This window comes from Phoenix dactylifera, chromosome 3 (assembly GCF_051530095.1).
Source record: "Phoenix dactylifera cultivar Ajwa chromosome 3, Ajwa_hap1_PhDact_Kaust_v1.1, whole genome shotgun sequence".
NCBI lineage: Eukaryota > Viridiplantae > Streptophyta > Magnoliopsida > Arecales > Arecaceae > Phoenix > Phoenix dactylifera.
In genome coordinates this window covers 50,498,629-50,517,431 of record NC_143192.1, presented here as the reverse complement: position 1 = coordinate 50,517,431, position 18,803 = coordinate 50,498,629, and the positions used below count along the sequence as shown (strand labels likewise).

The window sequence follows — 18,803 nt, the reverse complement described above, 5'->3', positions numbered from 1 at the left end:
ATCTTTTAAATTTATCTAATATTTTTTATTTGCTTATTGTACTTATAATTTAAACATTTATGATTGATTTGTGTGTTAACAGTTGTAAATTGCTCGAGTTCTGTAACGTTGAATGTAGATGACGACACCCTGGACTCCTGGAGTGGGCAATTTGGGAGAACTGAATGACGATACCCTCATCAGATCTAGTTCATACCTAAAGTATCAAGTATGAAGTATGTTTGTGGATGGAGTATTTTCATGTGGATCATGGTTATTTGTTGCAAAATTTTATGAGAGTTGTATGTTTTTGAACTGCAGGCTTGAAGCTGACTTCAGGGGGTTTCTCTATTACATGGATATGATGAATATATTATTGTGCAGGGAACAACGACTTCAGGCCGATGATTTTTTTTATCCTCCTGTTTTTGATGGAATCCTTTTGTTTGGTTTCAGTTGTATCGTTGCAGTTGGTTGCATGGAATGAATTTTTTTGCAAGTTATCTTCAAACTATCAGATGCTATTTTGTTAATGATCTGTCTGATTGCCTACTTGGTCCATCTTATATTTGATTTAAGTTGAATAGGTTGTTTGCTTGTCGACATTTTTGCTTGTATGTTTACAAGAGCAGCATATGGAACCACTCAGGGGAATGACATTATAAAGCTGAATTTTGATCCGTATATCTACTGTTTCTTTGTGGTTCTTTAAAGGTAAGTGCACTATTATGCATTGCTGGGTTGCTTCAGTGACTTTATGATGAACCATGGAACCACTCAAGAGTCTCACTTTGTAGAGCTATCATGGTAAGCAGGTAGCCAGGTAGAGATATCAGGGTCGGCTTGTTATTTATTTTCTTCCTTGCTTTGCAGGCTGTATTGCTTATTGCATCGTACCTTGATGTTCCTCTACGATATCCTTTGCGCTTGGGAGGCTCACGTTCATATATTCATGACTATGCTCCTTCAGTTGAGTCTATATCATCAGATTACAAAGCCGTCTGAATTCTATCAATTGATATTTTTCCTTATTCAATTAAGGTTCCATGATAAAAGAGTATTTCAAGATTACATTTTCATATATGCTTCATCTTTCTAACTGATTCATGCATAATAAAATCTGGTGGCCAAGTGGCACTTATGGTTCAGTACTAAGATGGTACAATTTTCATCAGAAGTTAATTTTTATTTCCCTACCTCTCCTATCCCTCTTCCTCTACTCAATTTTCTGATAGGGTATTATTGGTTAAGCAGTTGAAATCGAAGGTTGGTGAAGTGATGTCCTCTCCTGCCATCACTCTGTCACCTGACAAGACAGTTTTAGGTAAGTTTGTAACTGAACCTTCTTTCTTTATGAACATAATTGCGTATGTGATTCCATAAAATTTGGGAAATACTCTTGTTTCTTGGCTGCAATATCGTGCAGATGCTGCAGCTTTGATGCTTAAGATGAAGATCCATAGGGTACCAATCGTAAATGAAAAACAGCAAGTTGTAGGTAAGAGATATATACATAAAGACTAAACTGTTCTCTGGGGATCTTGTCAATGAATATTTACTGATATGATCTGAAATGTGTTTAAACAGAATGGTTTCTCGAACAGACATATTCCAGGCACTGGAAACCCAGGTGGTATAAGCTCTCTGCTTCATAAGAATGCTTATCTGCTGTGTAAATATGAAAATAAGTGTAAATATGAAAAATAAGTTAAAGAAGCACATAAAACAGGGCAGCTATGACTTTGTGACTCCTAATTGCATATTGTATGATATATTCTCTTCATTTCTTTGTGCGGCTTTTAAGCATAAAGCATCTGATATTTTATATGCATTTGTATTTTGCCAATCACATTTTGTTTTCGTTTGGTAGGATTTAGAGCAGCTTTTAAACTACATTGGAGCTGACCCAAACGGGCTGGCCGGGCTCGGGATCGGGCCGGGCTGGGGATCGGGCCGGGCTCGGGATCGGGCTGGCCCAAACGAGCTGGCCCAAACGGGCCGGCCCAGGTTAGGGCCCAATTGGGCCGGCCCAAATGGGCTCGGGCCGGGCTCGGGCCGGGCTCGGGCCTTGTTCCTTAAAAATTTTTCGGGCTCCGGCCCGGCCCGAAGCCCGGAAAAAAAATTCGGGCCGGGCTTGGGTAGGGGTTTGGCCCAACCCGGCCCGGCCCACTTCCAGCCCTAGCATAGACACATGCAGTTAGATACTTCCAGAAAAAATAGTCAACTCGTTATATTTTCATTCATCAAACCAGTGAAAACATTTAAATAATTATTTAAAATCCCCTTGCACAAACTCGGTATGTCTGATTTCGACTTTCCTCTAATACTTAGATCCCAATCCAGACTATCAACTTCTTAGGTTGGATCAAGTCTCTTTTTTCTAAGATCCAATTTAATCCACTTCAATCTAATCAAATTAACTCCACAATTCCCCAACCCAATCGACTAGAATTTGAACCTTAATTCAAAAGGTTTACGACAAAGATATGAAATAATATTCCTGCAATAAAAATTCCATGATTATGTTTTACAAATAATGTATGATATCGACGGGCAAATTATTGCTCATCAAGAATATCTATACAGACCCAACCAGTTTCTTTCTCTTTCATGATCAGTTCATTGCTGAGCTACTATAAGGCACTGCATCATGCCTTCTTCATGCTCCTTTACTGTTTCGTAGTGTACCCCGCGACTAGATCTTTTGAAGGTGCACTTTGATGGTAGGGCTCATTAGGATCAGGTCTAGGTGCCGGTTTTGAAGGCCAAGGTTTGGTGTTTTACTTCCTTCTCTGTCCCAAACGCTATGCTTCGAGGTGCATGGAAAGGTTTCTTATATGTTGTTCATTGGTTGCATAGATCAAAATTTTTGAATTGGAAGTGATTCAACCATGTCATTTTCATGGGTAAATGCAGCTCTTAATACTAGAAATGCAATTCCTTATCATCAAGTGCTCAAAGATATTTGAAATCTCATGTCGGTTAATGTCTCTATTCATGCAAGATGCACATTAATTCTCAGAGAAGGAAACAAAGTTGCTGGTTGGCTGGCCAAAGCCATGCTCTTTCATTGGAGAGTAGCTTTTGTTGGACTGCTGATTACCCTTCGAAGCTCATAGATCTTTTGTTTGCTGATTCTGTTGGTGTTTTCTTATATATAAGTTCAGGCTTCCCCGAAGTTTACCAGAAAAATAATAAAAAAAAAATAACATAATGTTAAAATACGTGATTTTTAATCTTTGTTCATCGATACTGACAAGGGACACAAACATGCAATTTGTCGTCCATTTTTCCTCCTCAGCACATAACGAAATTGGCAAGGCCTGTACATATTCTATAGAATTTGTAAATTAGGCTGCTAAATATTTATTTTGGTACCTCAAAATGTTCCATTTCCCCTGGGCATATTCCAAACTGGAAGAATTTCCTGACTTCATATTGGTACCTTAGGGACCTGTTGATAATTCCCACCTTAGCAACGCATACCAACTTACATCGCACTTGTAACTTAGGGATCGCTCATAATAAGTTTAAGTTAACGTGTTTACTTAGGGATATAAGTAATTTTCCCTTCCCAACCGATTATTTCCGTAAATTAGTTTGCAGTCATTTTATGAAACTTGTAACTCAAGGATTTGCAGGTAACCTATATAATTTTCCTACTATTTAACACCTGTTTGGTTCCAGCAAGAATAATCCTTGGTCTCCCGTCTCCCACGTTCCGCCTTTCTCCGCTTCTTCTCGGCTTCGAACCAGTGATCTTTGTCGAAACCTGGTGCCGTCTCTACCAACTCCGTCCCTTCCCCAAACCCTAGACCATCCACCAGCGATTACACTGCTCCCTTCCATTCACAGAATCCATAAGCACACAAACACGCGCGGGCGCACGCGTAGAGACGCCCGCACACACACACACAGAGAGAGAGAGAGAGAGAGAGAGAGTTGCCGTGTACAGTCTTTGATCCGATTCTCCCCGGGACCAGACCAGGCCATCAATTCTTTCCCTTGATCGAAGGTCATCTCTCTTTGCAAAGCCCGAGGGGAGGAAGCGAAGGAAGAGAAACCATTAATGACCCAAGATAAATGGTCATAATAATCCCCGAAGCATTAAAAACCCCAGCTACCAATCCAACTTGACATAAATGAAGCAACTGGAACCAGCCAAAATAGTTACAGCAAACCAAACTAGAAAGCAAGGTACAGAGGCTGACAAGAAAAAGAAGTCAATTCCCGAACCAACACCCTCGTTCCCCGGTGAGACCAGACCCCACGATTGAAGTCTTGGACCTCATCAGAGAACAAGGGTCACGGCTGGTGCGCTCTTGACTCCCCTCCACCACCTCTCTTCTACTACGACTCAAAATATCCCCTACTGAAACTAGCCAAACTCCTTGTTTTTTCGCTTATTACAGACTCCTGCATCCAATGTTCTCATGGAAGCTTTCTTCCTTGCCCTAAACTAGTGGGGATCACCCAAGCCCTGCCATTTCACACTGGAAAGACCAAAATGCCCTTATGCAATAACTAAACTATTGTCTGCAGGTGAAAAATTTGAAAAAACCCACAAGTTTAAGAAAATATGCCTAAAATGATCGGAATGCCCTCAAGATATCAAGGGTATTCTGGTCATTTTAAGACGTTACGACAGTCAGAATTGCTTCTGTTCGGGGGTTTTGTCAAATCCTCACTCGACCCTGAAAACCTTAAAAACAAGAAAGAAAAGAAAATTCACTACAACGTTAACCTTCAGAGATCAGCAGAAGAAACTAAAGGGCAGATTGGTAATTTCAAGTGCGGCCGGCAGGGATCAGGTAACTGGAGCCATGGTCCTTTCCATGACTACTGTTCCAGCGAGGCGATGACCGTATCGACCTTGGCCCCGGCACCGAGAGCGGCGGTGATCTGGTGCACAGCGTTACCGAGGTGGTTGTTGATGGCGGTGACGCTCGACAAATTAAGCTTTGCAGACGGGACCGCGCTCGCCAGAACCTGCATTCCGACTGTAAGGAGACAACCGATGGCGGACCCATCGCCGGTGGCACCGACTTCAGTCGTAGGAGGGGGTGCATTGGTGACGCCGGTGGCCGGTGGGCTGGGAGGTGAGATGACAAAGCCGGTAGGGAGGAGGGGGATGAAGGATGGGTCTTCTCCACTCATTGCAACTTGGACGGCATCGACATCGATGGTAGCATACACCACGAGGCTGCCGCCGGAAGGATGGGTGCTGCTCTCTTGCAGCAGGAGCTCCACGTTCTGGGATGAGTTGCTTGCAGCCTAACGTCCATGCGAACCCGTGCATGCAAAAATACGATTAGGAAAGCATAAGGTTTAGATTAGTATATCTCAAATGAAAGTTTTGACTAAGCATGAAAGGTGTGCGCGCGAGTAAATATGGTGCCGGCTTGCAGGAGCCTTTGATCACTCGGACACGCACACCACAGAGAGAGAGAGAGAGCACACTGAATGTTGTTTTAATTTAAACGCATGCGTGTCAACGTAACAAGGGAGAAATGTATAAACTGATGCTTCTTTTCTGACACAAACGGAGTAACGTACTTTTCAGGAAAGAAGAACGTAACAGTCTCAAGTAATAGAAACAAAATAAGATTAATAAAGACCAGAATCAAAAGATAACTAAGTTTCATTTCTTCGCTGAAAGAATAAAGGAAAATGTTTTTTGTTTTATGTTTTGCTTGAGGATGGAAGCAGAAAGGTTTATGGGCAACAAGATCAGGAAGTTGAAAATTAGCTAGATGGCTAGCGCTTTCAGAACTCATTCAACGAGGCATCATTGACAGCTCATGCTGCCACAGCCTTCTGTCCATCATTATGGGGTAAACAATAAATGCCACAGTAAAAGCTATTTAAAATACATGTAGCTTTTTGTTTTGGATATCATGACCACTTCTCAATTCGAATAAATGAGGTGAACAAGGCTATCGCCCCAACAGTGTCACAGAAGTAAATTTAATTATTCTATTTCAAAACAACGGTTATATATGTATGTACGTATTAATCTCAATATATGTATTCTTTTTAACAACCACAATTTTTGGATCTGTTTAAGTTTGCTTCTCTGCACTCCATATAATAAAAATCATAGAAGGTAACTTCAGAGATGTTTCAAGGAAAAGAAAAAAAAATCAAGGAAAAAGAATATGATGTTCTTTTCTTCATGAGGTATAAAGGATGATTGGTTGAGGCATGAAAGATTTCATGTGTTTGAAGCAACTTTGATAAAACCCTAATCAATTATATGCATCCAAGAATTTTACAAACTTGGTATATCAAAGGAAAAGGAAGAAAAAAAAAGGAAAAAAAGGGGATATATAAAAGAAAATAAGAAAAAAAAAAACATGATGCCTTCTTTTTTTAATTTTGAATATAAATATTTATGCTCCTAAGGGACTTAAATTTTTATGTTTGGCATTTTTCAGTGACATATTGACGCGGGCATGAGCCAGTCTCAACGTAAGTTACTTAGCTTTCTGTAAGAGTATTAAAGAAAAGTAGGGTTTAACTTTTCAACTTCATATTTTCACACTGAAGTTTAGCACTTCAAGTTCCTTGTAGGGATCACAAGAATATAAATTTCTTTGTATACTATTTATCCTCGAAGGATGCAGCACGTGATACTTATGTAAAATTACCATTAAATTAGCAAAACTATGTATTGTCAAGGAGATCATGAAGAATGTGCATGCACACTCTCTTTTTTCCGCTTCTTAGACCAAGGAAAAACATAACAGTATACATAACTCCAAAAAAAAAAAAAACTGAACTAGCATCCGATCTTATTACAAGTTACTGGTTTTCAGGCCTTAAGCATGGTAGAATCCAAGTAGAACTGATTTAAAAAGATGTAGCAAGAATTGGACTTGAATACTATAAAAGATTTGAAGGAAACATTAGGATGTTTAAGTAGGACCAATATTTTCATCCTCATTTTATGGAATAATGATTAGGCAATTGTCTTAGTTTATGTTCTATGAAGCCTTTTTTGTTAGTAAAATGATATATTTCCAATCACAACATGTTGCATGAGGGATGTGCAAACTCACATTTATGCGCAGAAGAGAGACACAATTTCTTGGATGAGAGCCATTTGCAATGTGAGCCACCTCATGGTACGAGTTTCCATTGGAAAGAACGTCAAGCTGCAAAGCGAACTCTTGCCTTATAACTGTTACGAATGTAAAGTAAATAATTTAAGTCGAAAGCAAACCATGGAGATTATTATCGTATACCTGAGATCTGCGCCGCTCATCCGTTAAAAGATCAAAGACCTGCTGATGAGAAAATGGAAGCCATGTTGTAGAAACTGCAGTAAGAATTACACCATTTGGCTGGCCTGGTTCTGTGTTCTTTCTAGTGGTTACCCTAATTGTGTCATCAGAAGAATCAGACAATGCTGTCCAAGATTGGACTCCAGTGGTACTGATGTTAGCACACAAGGTTCTTATCATTCTCTGTGATAGCTTCATCATATTCTTTCTTGCCTCTGGGGAGGGAATAACTGAATCCAGGACATACAAGAGATTATTGTACTATAGTTTATCATAAAACACCAGCAGATGAATATGTCAACATGTACTAAATACAGATTTAATCAGAGTGTAAGCCTTAAAGGATAAGCACCTCCAAGATCAGAGATGTTTCTTGCCATGAGGCTTGCAAGCCGCTCGCATTGTCGTTGCAAGATTGAGACCCAGCGTGTTGCTCCGAATGCCATCCCACTGCTAACAAATTGATCAAAAATCCGATGCAGTGGCTTGTCCTCTACCTCTGCATGTTCTACCCATATCACCTGTACAATCAAGTTGGAATAAGCAAACAGGGTTGCGAGAGATACTTCTCAATAGCTCTTATCTTTTTGTAATGTCTTATAGGTACAAAAAAAACATTAGGGTTCTATTACTCAAAAAACATAAATAACATTAGGGTTGGTACTTTTTGTCTGGGATTCCCCTCCCTCCTTTATATAAGAAAAAAAGCCATAAGGGTTGATATAATCAAAGATATCAAGCGTTTGTATTGTACTCCAGTTTCATATATACTACGCATATCCAATTCTTTAGGTTAAAAGAAATGGTAAACATGAGTAACAAATACAAAATAGTGTAAAAAGAATCAAAGACAAGGTAGATCATGTTTCATGATTCAATTGTGTCAAAAATCTTGTGGACTATTATGTTTTGATCCAAATTATGCAGGTGGCAGTTAACTAAAGAACAACTATACAGTTCTTTCCCCCAAGCTTTAGACTTTATGTGGCATGACTTGGGAAATTTTGAACTAATTTCTCTTTCGATGTGATCTAAATAACGGTAACAGCGATATAAATGGTTTGCATTTATTTCTAATTCTCTAAAATTTAGTAAGATCTTCTGAAGGAAAAAAGAAAGCTTTACCTGATACACCAATGGTCAACAGAACTAGACCTTTTCATACATGTGTAATATAAAAAACAATTGCCAGTCTAGGTGAAAAGCTTTCATACCAGTAAGTCACCCATCTCTTTTACAAGTTATTGATACGATTTTTGATTCCTTAAAACCAACCTGGCATAGTCATCGCCATAAACGGAAAGCCCACTGTTATTTCAGAGATTTTTTTTGGGTACAATATTACAGAGATTTAAAAGCGGTCTTCTAACTAAGTAGATGATGTGCTTGTAAACAATCTTTCTCCAATTATGGCGACCAACACTGTTTAGCTCAATGAAACGAAAATGGGAAATCCTACCTGTGGATGATTTTTAATATCAAAGATCTAGGGTCTTCAGTTATTTCCATTTATAATTGCTGATGACATGTTTACTTCAACTTCAATTGAACTGAGTGATGTATGCATGCATGGAACTGTGGTTGATTTAATTATTTATTTATTCTTTGTTGGGGTTTGGTTGGGATGGTGTGGGTGGGGAGGGGACCTAGTTTCTATCAAAATTAATATGACAGCATATCTTTTTTTGTACATATAAGGACACTTTTTCACTCAGATGATTGCAATGAAATTTGATTTCTTATTTGACGATGGAAACTAGTCATACCAAAGACTTCATCCTGAGAATACTAGATATTTGCACTAGCTAACCATAGGCTCAGGCAACCATAAGCGTAGCTTTTTATCATCACTGATGTGAATATTAATTTACCGAAGATCAAGTAATGTATCCCCTTTCATATGATATAAGTACCTCATAGATAGTTAGACATGGCCATATCATGATTGTGACAAGATTATATGGGAAAAATTGCCTGTGCTCCATTTGCAACATTGCATGTACTTCTTTTCAAGTATTATTGCACGCATGTCTGCTTTATACTTGGTATAAAAATGTATGCACCAAAAGCACCACAGTTTTGAGTAACCACATACTTCACATGTGAATGAACACTATCACTGTCTACTTTCTATAGCAAAATCAAATATTTCAATCTTGTGAACACATAGATATAAGGCTTTCAGTTGACCACAAATTCTTTCACATGTATACTGTCTTAGGCCTTAATTCTGCAAGTTTATAGAGTACAAAGTTCTTATGATCGCCTATCTAAAGATGGAAGCTGCAAGACATACCTTAGAGTACCCATTGGGCATATCTTGGATGACGCAGCCAGAGGGCCGTCTCCTGTACCGCGGGAATGGCACATCAAGGCTATCATGGAAGCCATCGACAGGGAAATCAACAATCACCCACGTCCCCTCCTCTGAATTCTGATGGCAATACCGGAAGAAGTATGCTTCGCGTGAAGCCACCAAGGGAGAAGGGAAATGCAGCTCTGCTTGCATCTGCCCATGAGTACAAGATGCATGAACATCGAAAGATAATTAGCCCAGAAGGCTTATTGCGAAGTATAAATCCATCAAGGCCGTAATGGGTGCCTACCAGATGGAGGGATCCATTGCCATGGCCAGAGATTCCGGCAGTTATAATCTGAACAGTTCTAGCCTTAGAAACGATCGAAGGAAATAGTTCCATCCATTTGTTCTAAAAAACATCATGCAGCATGGAAAATTAGACATCATTACACATGAACCAAGATATATCCCAAAGAAGAAGAAGAGAAGAAGAAGAACAACAATGAAAAGAACACTAGTGTATGTTAAACTTACAGCATCTAAGAAGGCATCCACCAATGTGATGCTATTCATTATGACTAATGCAGAATCCCGGGTAGCTTCAGTCCTAAAGTGGCCATTCTGGTGTTGCTTCAAATCCATTGGCCAATGAAACGTCCTCGTGTATTCTTCCAAGTCTAGGACCTCCTTAGCAATGCTGCCATTTCGAACCCAGAGCGGCTCATTGGTGTGGCACATTCTAAGGAGCTGGTCCGCGGCAGTCATTGTTAGATCGAGCGCCGATGGCTTGTCCTGGTCCATGATGAGTGTGCCGGAGAAAGGCTGGTGGCCATCAGAGATAGGAGGCACAGGGATCATGTCACAGCAACTCACAATGGGGGGCTCGTTGAAGTGCCTCGAGTATATGCCCATGTCAAGGTCCAGAGACGGAAGCAGGAGCGGCGCCGGCCCCAATGGCTGCACTGGCCGGCTGCCATATCGTGATGTGATGCAAGATAAACGCTCCAGCTGCAGATGGAAGCGAACAAACCTATCATCTACGAAATATATGATCATATGTACTTCACGAACTCATTATCCATGGATATTCGGACCTTTTGGGGTTTTAGGATTTAGAAACTTAGAATTGATCGGTAGTTAGCACAAAACACAACGGATTATAATAGAGTACTGAAGAATAAGTGGTAAAGGATTGATGGTGCTAAGATCATCACTATCACTCCTTTCTCTCTCTCTCTCTATCCATCCATCCATCCATCTATCTATCTATCTATCTATCTATCTATCTATCTATCTATCTATCTACCGGTTTTAAGGTCAAATGAAAACAGATTAAACAGCAGAGAATAGGTAAGTTATGTGCTGCTTATAGAAGTAAAAGAGCAGGAGATAAATAAAGGAGAAAACCCTCTGGTCAAACACATCACTGTTTAACGTTGACAGCTGACGGCATCCAACGACTCCAGAGACCAAACATGAGACCTGGATCCTCTCAAGTTGGTGAACTGGAAAGTCAAGTTGGGCAATCATGACCGTCCGTATATTGTGCGACGGCCATGACGCAGTGGGACCGTGAACTGCACGGGTCTCCCACCCCGGCACATCGGTCGACTCCACCATGCAGCCGGAGCACATGCACGTGCACGAGCAGCGCGGAAGGAAGCTCCAATGTTGACCAGAAAAGCCTTGGCACACGTGTCAGAGCAAGCCGCACGTGTTTTAGAATAGGATAGGATATGCGATTTGGGAGGGGACGGATTCCAGGGGTCTGGTATTACCTCGTCCTTGAGGCGGGCATTCTCGATCCGGAGGTGCTGCTCATCGAAGGACATCTCGCCGAGGATGGCCGGGCCACCGCAGTTGGGGCAGACGACGTTCCGGATCGCCGCCTGGAGACGAAAATTCTCGTTCTTTAGGCTCTCGTTCTCGGCCCGGAGAAGCACATTGTCCTGCCGATCTTGGTGCGCCTTTCGTTTTGCACACCACCACCACCCACATACCACCACCATCAGTGACCAAAACAATAATTAAACTTCTCCTTATGTCACACGTATGGGACACACGTGTTACGATAATTTTAAATATACATATGTATATGTGTGTGTGTATATATATATATATATATATATATTTATGTGTGTGTATATATATATATATGAAATAAAAAAAAAGGCGTGTGATAAATAATGGTGGGTGGAGGCGTTGCTAAGTTAAGTACCTTCATCTGGGTCCGGCGGTTTTGGAACCAGAATTTGACTTGGCGGGGTTTAAGGCCAAGTTCCTGGCTTAGTTTCAGCCGCTGCTTGTCGTCTGGGTGCGGACATTCCTTAAATAACCTATGTTTAACATTATTCCAAATCTTGAGAAACGGAAAATTAAAAAATAACCGCAGTTCTTCTTTTGTTTTGGAAGGAAAAAAACTTTCTAAAATCTGTGAGAAAAAAGAGGGGGGAAATGGAAATGGTGGTGGAAATCTCACGCTTCCATTGTTTGAATCTGACGAGAGGTGTGACGGTGGTAACGCTTCTTCTTCGCCGGCGGTTGCAGCTGCTGCTGCTGCTCATTATCTTGCTCCTCGCCGCAGCTGATTCCGTCCACGTGTCCACTCCCCGACCCGCTCTCCATCTCCTCTTCCTTGCCTCCTCCTCTTCCCATCACCATCGCCCCCTCCTCCTTCTGCAGTACAGCGGAAACCGCCATGCTTACACTCCTCCCTCGCGACGACTTACCGTTTTAGAAGATTATGGAATAGGAAGGAAGAGTAACTCACCGGGACTATGGCAGGGAAGGAGTGGAAGGGCATGTTGCTCATGAAACTGAAGCTAGGGTTTTGGATCGGCGATGAAAAGAGCGAATCGGGGGAGACAGCGTTCGCTCCGCCGCCTCCTCCCACCATCGACGACAGCACCTGGCAATCTCCATACATCCTTACTTCCCTCCTACCAGATCCCAACTCCTCTTCCCCCCTAAAAAAAAATGACCCAGAATATTAATCTTCCCTTATGTTACACTAACAATATTCTTCCCATCGCCGCCGCTGTCTCGTCCGGAACTTGACCCGAATCAGACAAAGAACACAGAGAGGAAGAGATAGTGAAATAAGACCAAGAGAGAAAGAAAAAAAAAGAGAGAGATCTGGGATGCGCTTCCAAGAGAAAGAAATATAAAATAGAAGGGAAACAAAAGGGAAAGAGAGAGAAGGGGAAGGAGTGACGAGTGGAAAAAATAAATACCGCGGTGGTGTTTTTCGGGAAATGGGGTACCGGAGGGGAAGCCCTTATTCTTCCTCTACTTCTCCCTCGGTCGCCTGCTTTCTTTCTTGCAGACCGACGACCCTTTGGTTTCTTTCTGTCTTCTCTCTCCCTCCTCTATATTTCCTTCTTCTCAAAGGCAAACGCAAAGGCAAAGGCAAAGGCAAAGACAAAGGCAATGGCAAAGGCAAAGGCAAAGGCAAAGGCAAAGGCAAAGGCAGTCCCCTTTCTTTCTCTCTCTCTATATTCCTTCTCTATTTCTCTCTTCCTCTCCCTCAGTTTGCCATCACATTTACTAGGTAATTACTAGTTTTTACCGTACCGGGTAAATGCGACTTTAACTAGGCGGGGACAGGAAACGATCCTCCGCCGGAGAATCCGCCCCCGAGAGAAACCGCCACGTGGCAGTGGGCGGGGGAAGGTTTATTCGGGTGACCGCCACCACCGCCAGTGCCCAAAGTCAAACCCCCTCGGCTTCTTTCCGGCTTTGCTCTCAAAGACTTCCTTTCTCATGGTCTTCTTCTACGCCATCCTAGAGAGAGAAAAGGTCCATTGATTGAACGGGCAGGATTGTTCGACTGGCTCGAGAGCCCTGGTTTAGTAGAGAGAGAAACCATCAAGGTGGAGATCCATGGAGGGTGTCTTCTAATATAAACGGCTCAACTGAGTTAAAATGTCAGCTTTAAGTTCCCAAGTATAACTGTTTGGTGGAACTTTTTTTTTTTTATTTTTCTTGGGTTTGAAATGGACAGACGTTATCTTTGGATCTTTGACCGCTGAAAAAACATGTAACCGATTGGCTGCTAATTTGTCGGTTTATCATCGTGATCACGTAGAATATGCCCCTTTCTCTTTTTTTTTTTTACCTTTTTTTTTTCAAACCTGGACAGCCGCATGTTTGAGAGCAAAAGGCGATTAATCTAAAAATTTATCAATCCCAATCTAAGTTATTTATTAAACAGATTAAAAATTTAGGTTTGATTTATTATTAAACAGATAATCTGGTTGGATCCGCATAATCTATTTATTAAATAAGTCAAGTCTAATTAAATAGACTGGACAGATTAAATGAGTTTTTATCAAATTAAATATATTTAAATATGTTAAAAAATTTAAATAGATCGGATTAAATAAAATAATAATAATGTAAATATATTATAAATAGATTAAATAGATCGAATCATAATTTGATCAAATTATTAAATAGATTAAAGATCTAAATTTGGATCTCACCTATCTAATAAAAAAAGTATAAATAAGTTGCCTCATTTATGATCTAAATTTATTTATGTCAAATTCAAAACTACTTAAATAGTTCTTTACAAATCAGATCATAAATTGCCTCCTGGAGTTCCAATTAAGATCTATCTATTTCCATCATATAATATTATATTGGAATTTACAAGATGTCAGTATTGAATTTTCTTCTCGACAAAAAAAATCTCGCCATAACAAATTCAGAAACTAGGGTGCAGTGAAGGAAGATGTTGGTACATCATTTAATATGACAAGTCTAGTAGAATAGCGAATTTGTTGCACCTCTTCATCATATCTACATTTATTGAATTCTTTTTAAACCAAATTGATATCATGTCTATGAAAAGAAAAGTATATATTGGTCGGTTTATAAAGCTTATCACATAAAATGATCCACCTAACAATACCATGTGATGAAATATACTTTACGAGAATAATTATGCCAATAAATTCCCATCAAGTTGTTCTGCAAAAACACTAAAACAACTAACTTGAACAATATTATCATATTAATGGATGTAGTTCCATGTAATATTATGTCAGGTGGCATTAATCCAACTAGACAAAAGCTTCTAAATGCTCCTAGACAATTCCGCGGGCTCCACTCCTTTTTGTGGTCTACACTCCTCTAATATAAGTTTAACTTAAAACCTTTTATACCTCGATTCTTCTAACCTTCTCCTTTTTTGAGAACTCTAACGGTGGAACTTAATTTGGAACAAAGAACAACATTTGGGAGCGAACTTTCAATACCAAAAATAGATTTTACTAGTATTATGTCGGGCTCATCCATCCATCTCATGGTAGGAACATACATTGTAAAGCCTAGCAAAGAAAATATGAACCAGACTTGGTCCATTGATCGGCCTGGAATGGCCTGAAGGCCCGTGTAGGATCCGAATAGGACAGAGCCCTCCTCGAACAAAGAAAAGAGGACTCCTCCTCCTCCTTAGATTCTGCCAAAGATTAAGGAACCCTAGTCTCCGCTCTATGTAAGGGCTTTCCACCTCACATTCGAGCACCACCGACGATCACTGACCACCGTCGTCCCTTTCCTTCCCTTTTTGCTCTTTTTTTTTGGTGAATCGGCTTCTCACTACATACGACGATGAGAGAGCCCAGAACTATCGCAAAGTAAACACAATCTAATGCCTGTGGCATATGATCGGAAGGACTCTAAGATACAAAATCAGAGTGATGGGCTGCATAGGAAGCGATCTAGTCCGCAGCCCTGTTTGTCTCTCGAAGCACATGTGAAATCCGAAGCAAATCTAACTCCTCCCCCATGCTTCAGAAGTTCCGGAGTAGTAGGTGCAAGTCCAACCTAGCCTGTCGGCAGCGGATCCAGTCCACCACTATGGTCAAGTCACCCTCTAGGAATATCCGCGGGGCTTCCAAGTGGACTCTAGCATATACAAGACCCTCTCTTGATGGGTCTTTTTTTGCTCTTGATCACTGGTTTACTCTCGCTGTGCCCGCCAGAAATCAAGGCTAAAAAATGCCACTAGAGCTACGGTAAAGCCACGACCTTTCTTCCCTTTACTTTCTCTCCTCTCAACGGCCTCAAACCATCGTCACTAGCGAAGAAATTCTCGAAAAATCAGCTGAACTCCACTTCCCTTATTTTTTCGATTTATTTTTCTTTTTTTCAGGCATCTCCACGGCTGGTATTCATTGTCGAGGCCTTCACTCCCTTCTCTACATTGGCCCCTAGTTAACACCGAAACCCGAGCCGCCGCCAAGTAGACTAGAGCCCGAATTTAATCATACCAAAGAACCCCCTGTTCATCCCTTGGTGGCATGGCCGTAATGTCTCAGATTTAAGAAATGGCATGCATAACTAATATATAAAAAAATAACATAAACTCTTGATCCTACTTGTCAATTTTTTTATGTTGAGAATATCTCTCTTATTTAGCTTAAAAGTACATTACTTCACTAATTTTATTACCGCAAACTAGAGGCGCGGCACCTCCTCCTTTTCTAATTAGATCGAATCTTTTTTGTGAAATTCCTAAATAAATTAGACTTTATATATTCCTCTAATTCGACTTCCAAACCGCTATTATATTTGGCCCTTAAGTACATTGTGCTCTATTACTTGTTCTTCTTTTTCTTTCCATTAATTTGTATTGCACGTGCCCAATAGTTAATAAATGGAAGAGTATCCCTTAAAAATGGTGTATGCTCTCATGCGCTCCCGCAAGGTTTCACTTCCCTTTAAAAAAAACACTCTCCTTTTACTAAAACATTCCAAATACTCATAGTTGATGGAAATCACAATCATTCTTGAGAAACCCTTCCTCTTAAGTCTTAAATAAAACACATGTTTTGCATATTAATTTGCATGTATAGAGAACTGTTAGATTTTTAATCATACTGTCATTTAGAAAACTATAAGAATTCTCTTGAGCTCTTCAACCTTTTTTCTTGGATCACTTTGAAATTCTTTTCATGAACGATAGTTGTTAGCCTTTAGGACATTATCATACATTTTCCCCTAGCGTGCCTGCAAGCACAAAGAAATCCCGTATGATGAGAGTTTAAAATACGTATTAAAAGTTGATTTCCACCCCCCTCCTCTCTCTCTCTCTCTCTCTCAAGTTCCCACCAGCCAATTCTGTCCTAATTTTTCTTAATATACTGAATTAAATACATTATCTGATTTCTAAATCTATAACAAGTGTTGCCACGCCATGGCTGAATCTTCAGAAATCAAGGTACAAATAAGCAAGTTTAAAAACATGTGTTACAATGAACTAAGACTTGTACCAGTAGTTGCACCTTTCTTCTCAGCAAAGCTAAAGATTCTAGGTTCAGTTTTTTTTAAAAATAAAATAGTGGGAAAAATCACTCCTTTATTAAAATTTAAACGAAAATGCAAATAGCTGAAGCTTAAGAAAGCTTTAGCAGAGAAAAACGAAAGGAAAAAAAAAAATAAAATGGAAAGAGCCAAAGCCAAAGAAAGCTTCGACAGGAAAGAGGAAAGAAAAGAACAAAATAAAATCAATTCTCGATGGTGGATCCTGAAACTCTAGACCTGGTTAATTATAGTATAGATGGGTCCCCATCCTATCTCTCTATATTACAAAAAAAACAAAGGCCTTATGTATTTTCCTGCCCTTTCCTCCATTTCATTTATGGTATAGATTCATATTCTAGAAGCTCATTAAATCATCGAGCAGATTTTAATCTACTTTAATCTTTCTGTGGGAATGGCCATATTTTCCTTTATTGCTTGATGTACTTATGTTGTGGAGCTATGATATTTGTCCAAAGGCTTGGGATGCAGACAATTAGTCTCCACATTGAATCCCTAACTAGATAATTTATGTCCAACATTATTACCTGGTTAGTCATATGTAGGTTATAAAAGCAGATATGCAAATCTATTCTATATTTAAGTTTCAGCAAATTATATAGATTGGTGTAGAATTAAGTGATCATCCAAATCATGGTTGTCGCATGATTAAGACTTTAAGATCCCCACAACAGTACCAGTTATACATGAAGACTTGAAAAAACTGAATTATAGCCAGCTAAACAATAGTCCTTGATAGCATACCTTCAATAACAGCAAGTCAGGTCGAATCTATGGATGTTGGTATTGCCGTCCTTGCAACTGTGACATAAATCTATACCCTTAGCTCTTTGCTCTGGTAAGTTTCTAAAACCTTGCTTATCAGAAGATGCCATTGGGTCATTGTCATAACCTATTTTTTTGGGCTTGTGGGTCGGCCCGAAGAGGCCATATGCAAGCCAATTGCACCCAACCTAGTTTCCATGGGCTTGTGGGCCGGCCTGAAGAGGCTAGGTCCAGCCCGACTATGCACAGTGGCGGAGGAGAGATTCCGGTGGGAATCTTCTTCTGCCCCCAATTCCGGCGGACAGAGACTCCCCGAAGGTAATCTGAGTTCGACTCAAACTCTAGGATCTCGCCTATTTAACTCTCCTCCTTCACCACCTTTGATTTCCACCACCAAAATCGCCGAGAATCGCTGCCGATTCCAAGTCTTCTTCTCCGAGTCTCCACTTTGATTCCTCGTTAGAAACATCGCTGGACTGAGGTAAGTGTTGTCTGCTTTACTCTTCTTCTTTTTCTAGGTTTATAGCCGCTATTCATGGTCTTTTGGGATGGCAAATCGCCAGATTTTCATCCGAAACAGGGTGCCTTGTTTTGGCTTCTTCTTCCGAGTTCCACCTCCACCGGCCGCCAGGATTAGCCAAGCTTCACCACCTTCCAAAAGCTCTGAGATCATGTGGCCATCGGTCAGGGAGATCGACTGTGATCGAGGCCGAGTTCTCCCATGATTTTCTTGGTTCTTCCTCTTTTCTTCCTTGCATTGGCCAACTACCATCACCGGTTGTTTGCGGCTGAAGGCCGCCCACGAAAGCCATCGCCGAGGCTAGGCCGCCTTGGCCTCTCAGCCCTATTTCGAGAAGGAAGGGAGAGAATGGTTCTCCCCTATTTTGGAGAAGAAAAGAGTCTTCTCTCTCTTCTTTCTCTCTCCTTGCTCTCTTGATTTCTCTCTTTGTTTCACTCTTTTTGCATGATTCTATGGACCGAGTTGGAGGGTCCTAAATATTTTTATTGTGGATCTATGTTGACCCCACTAGAGGATTTTGGACCAGTGTCGCTGCGACTATCCATTGCATTAGCCTTACCCCAACCATTGCCAAACACTGCTAGACTCTAACATTATTTGTTCTTATTGTGTTATCTGTACCATA

At 40.5% G+C, this 18,803-nt stretch overlaps 1 protein-coding gene across 2 annotated transcripts; it reads right to left on the bottom strand.

Annotated features, from left to right (window-relative positions):
- Positions 1 to 4,102: 4,102 nt before the first annotated feature.
- LOC103714572 (homeobox-leucine zipper protein ROC3) lies at positions 4,103 to 13,090 on the bottom strand. Of its 2 annotated transcripts, XM_039118682.3 has the most exons (12): positions 12,798 to 13,090; positions 12,335 to 12,530; positions 12,044 to 12,240; positions 11,783 to 11,900; positions 11,343 to 11,531; positions 10,099 to 10,572; positions 9,872 to 9,973; positions 9,562 to 9,774; positions 7,618 to 7,786; positions 7,227 to 7,495; positions 7,041 to 7,136; positions 4,103 to 5,253 (listed from the first exon to the last, which is right to left on the bottom strand). In XM_039118682.3, the coding sequence occupies exons 2-12, from the start codon at positions 12,488 to 12,490 to the stop codon at positions 4,819 to 4,821; spliced, it is 2,418 nt and encodes an 805-aa protein (XP_038974610.3). In that variant the 5' UTR covers positions 12,491 to 12,530; positions 12,798 to 13,090; the 3' UTR covers positions 4,103 to 4,818. The 2 variants fall into 2 exon arrangements, with proteins under 2 accessions (XP_038974610.3, XP_026663260.4); XM_026807459.4 differs by having other exon boundaries at positions 12,335 to 13,028.
- Positions 13,091 to 18,803: the final 5,713 nt, after the last annotated feature.

What these genes read in the sequence shown, in the direction of transcription:
- LOC103714572 (XM_039118682.3), bottom strand. Translation starts at nt 12,490, where the DNA reads ATGTATGGAGATTGCCAGGTGCTGTCGTCGATGGTGGGAGGAGGCGGC. An exon ending in CCTTCCCTGCCATAGTCCCG is followed by an intron (nt 12,241 to 12,334) that starts GTGAGTTACTCT and finishes GCTGTACTGCAG; the next exon opens with AAGGAGGAGGGGGCGATGGT. An exon ending in TGGATGCCTTCTTAGATGCT is followed by an intron (nt 9,974 to 10,098) that starts GTAAGTTTAACA and finishes GATGTTTTTTAG; the next exon opens with AACAAATGGATGGAACTATT.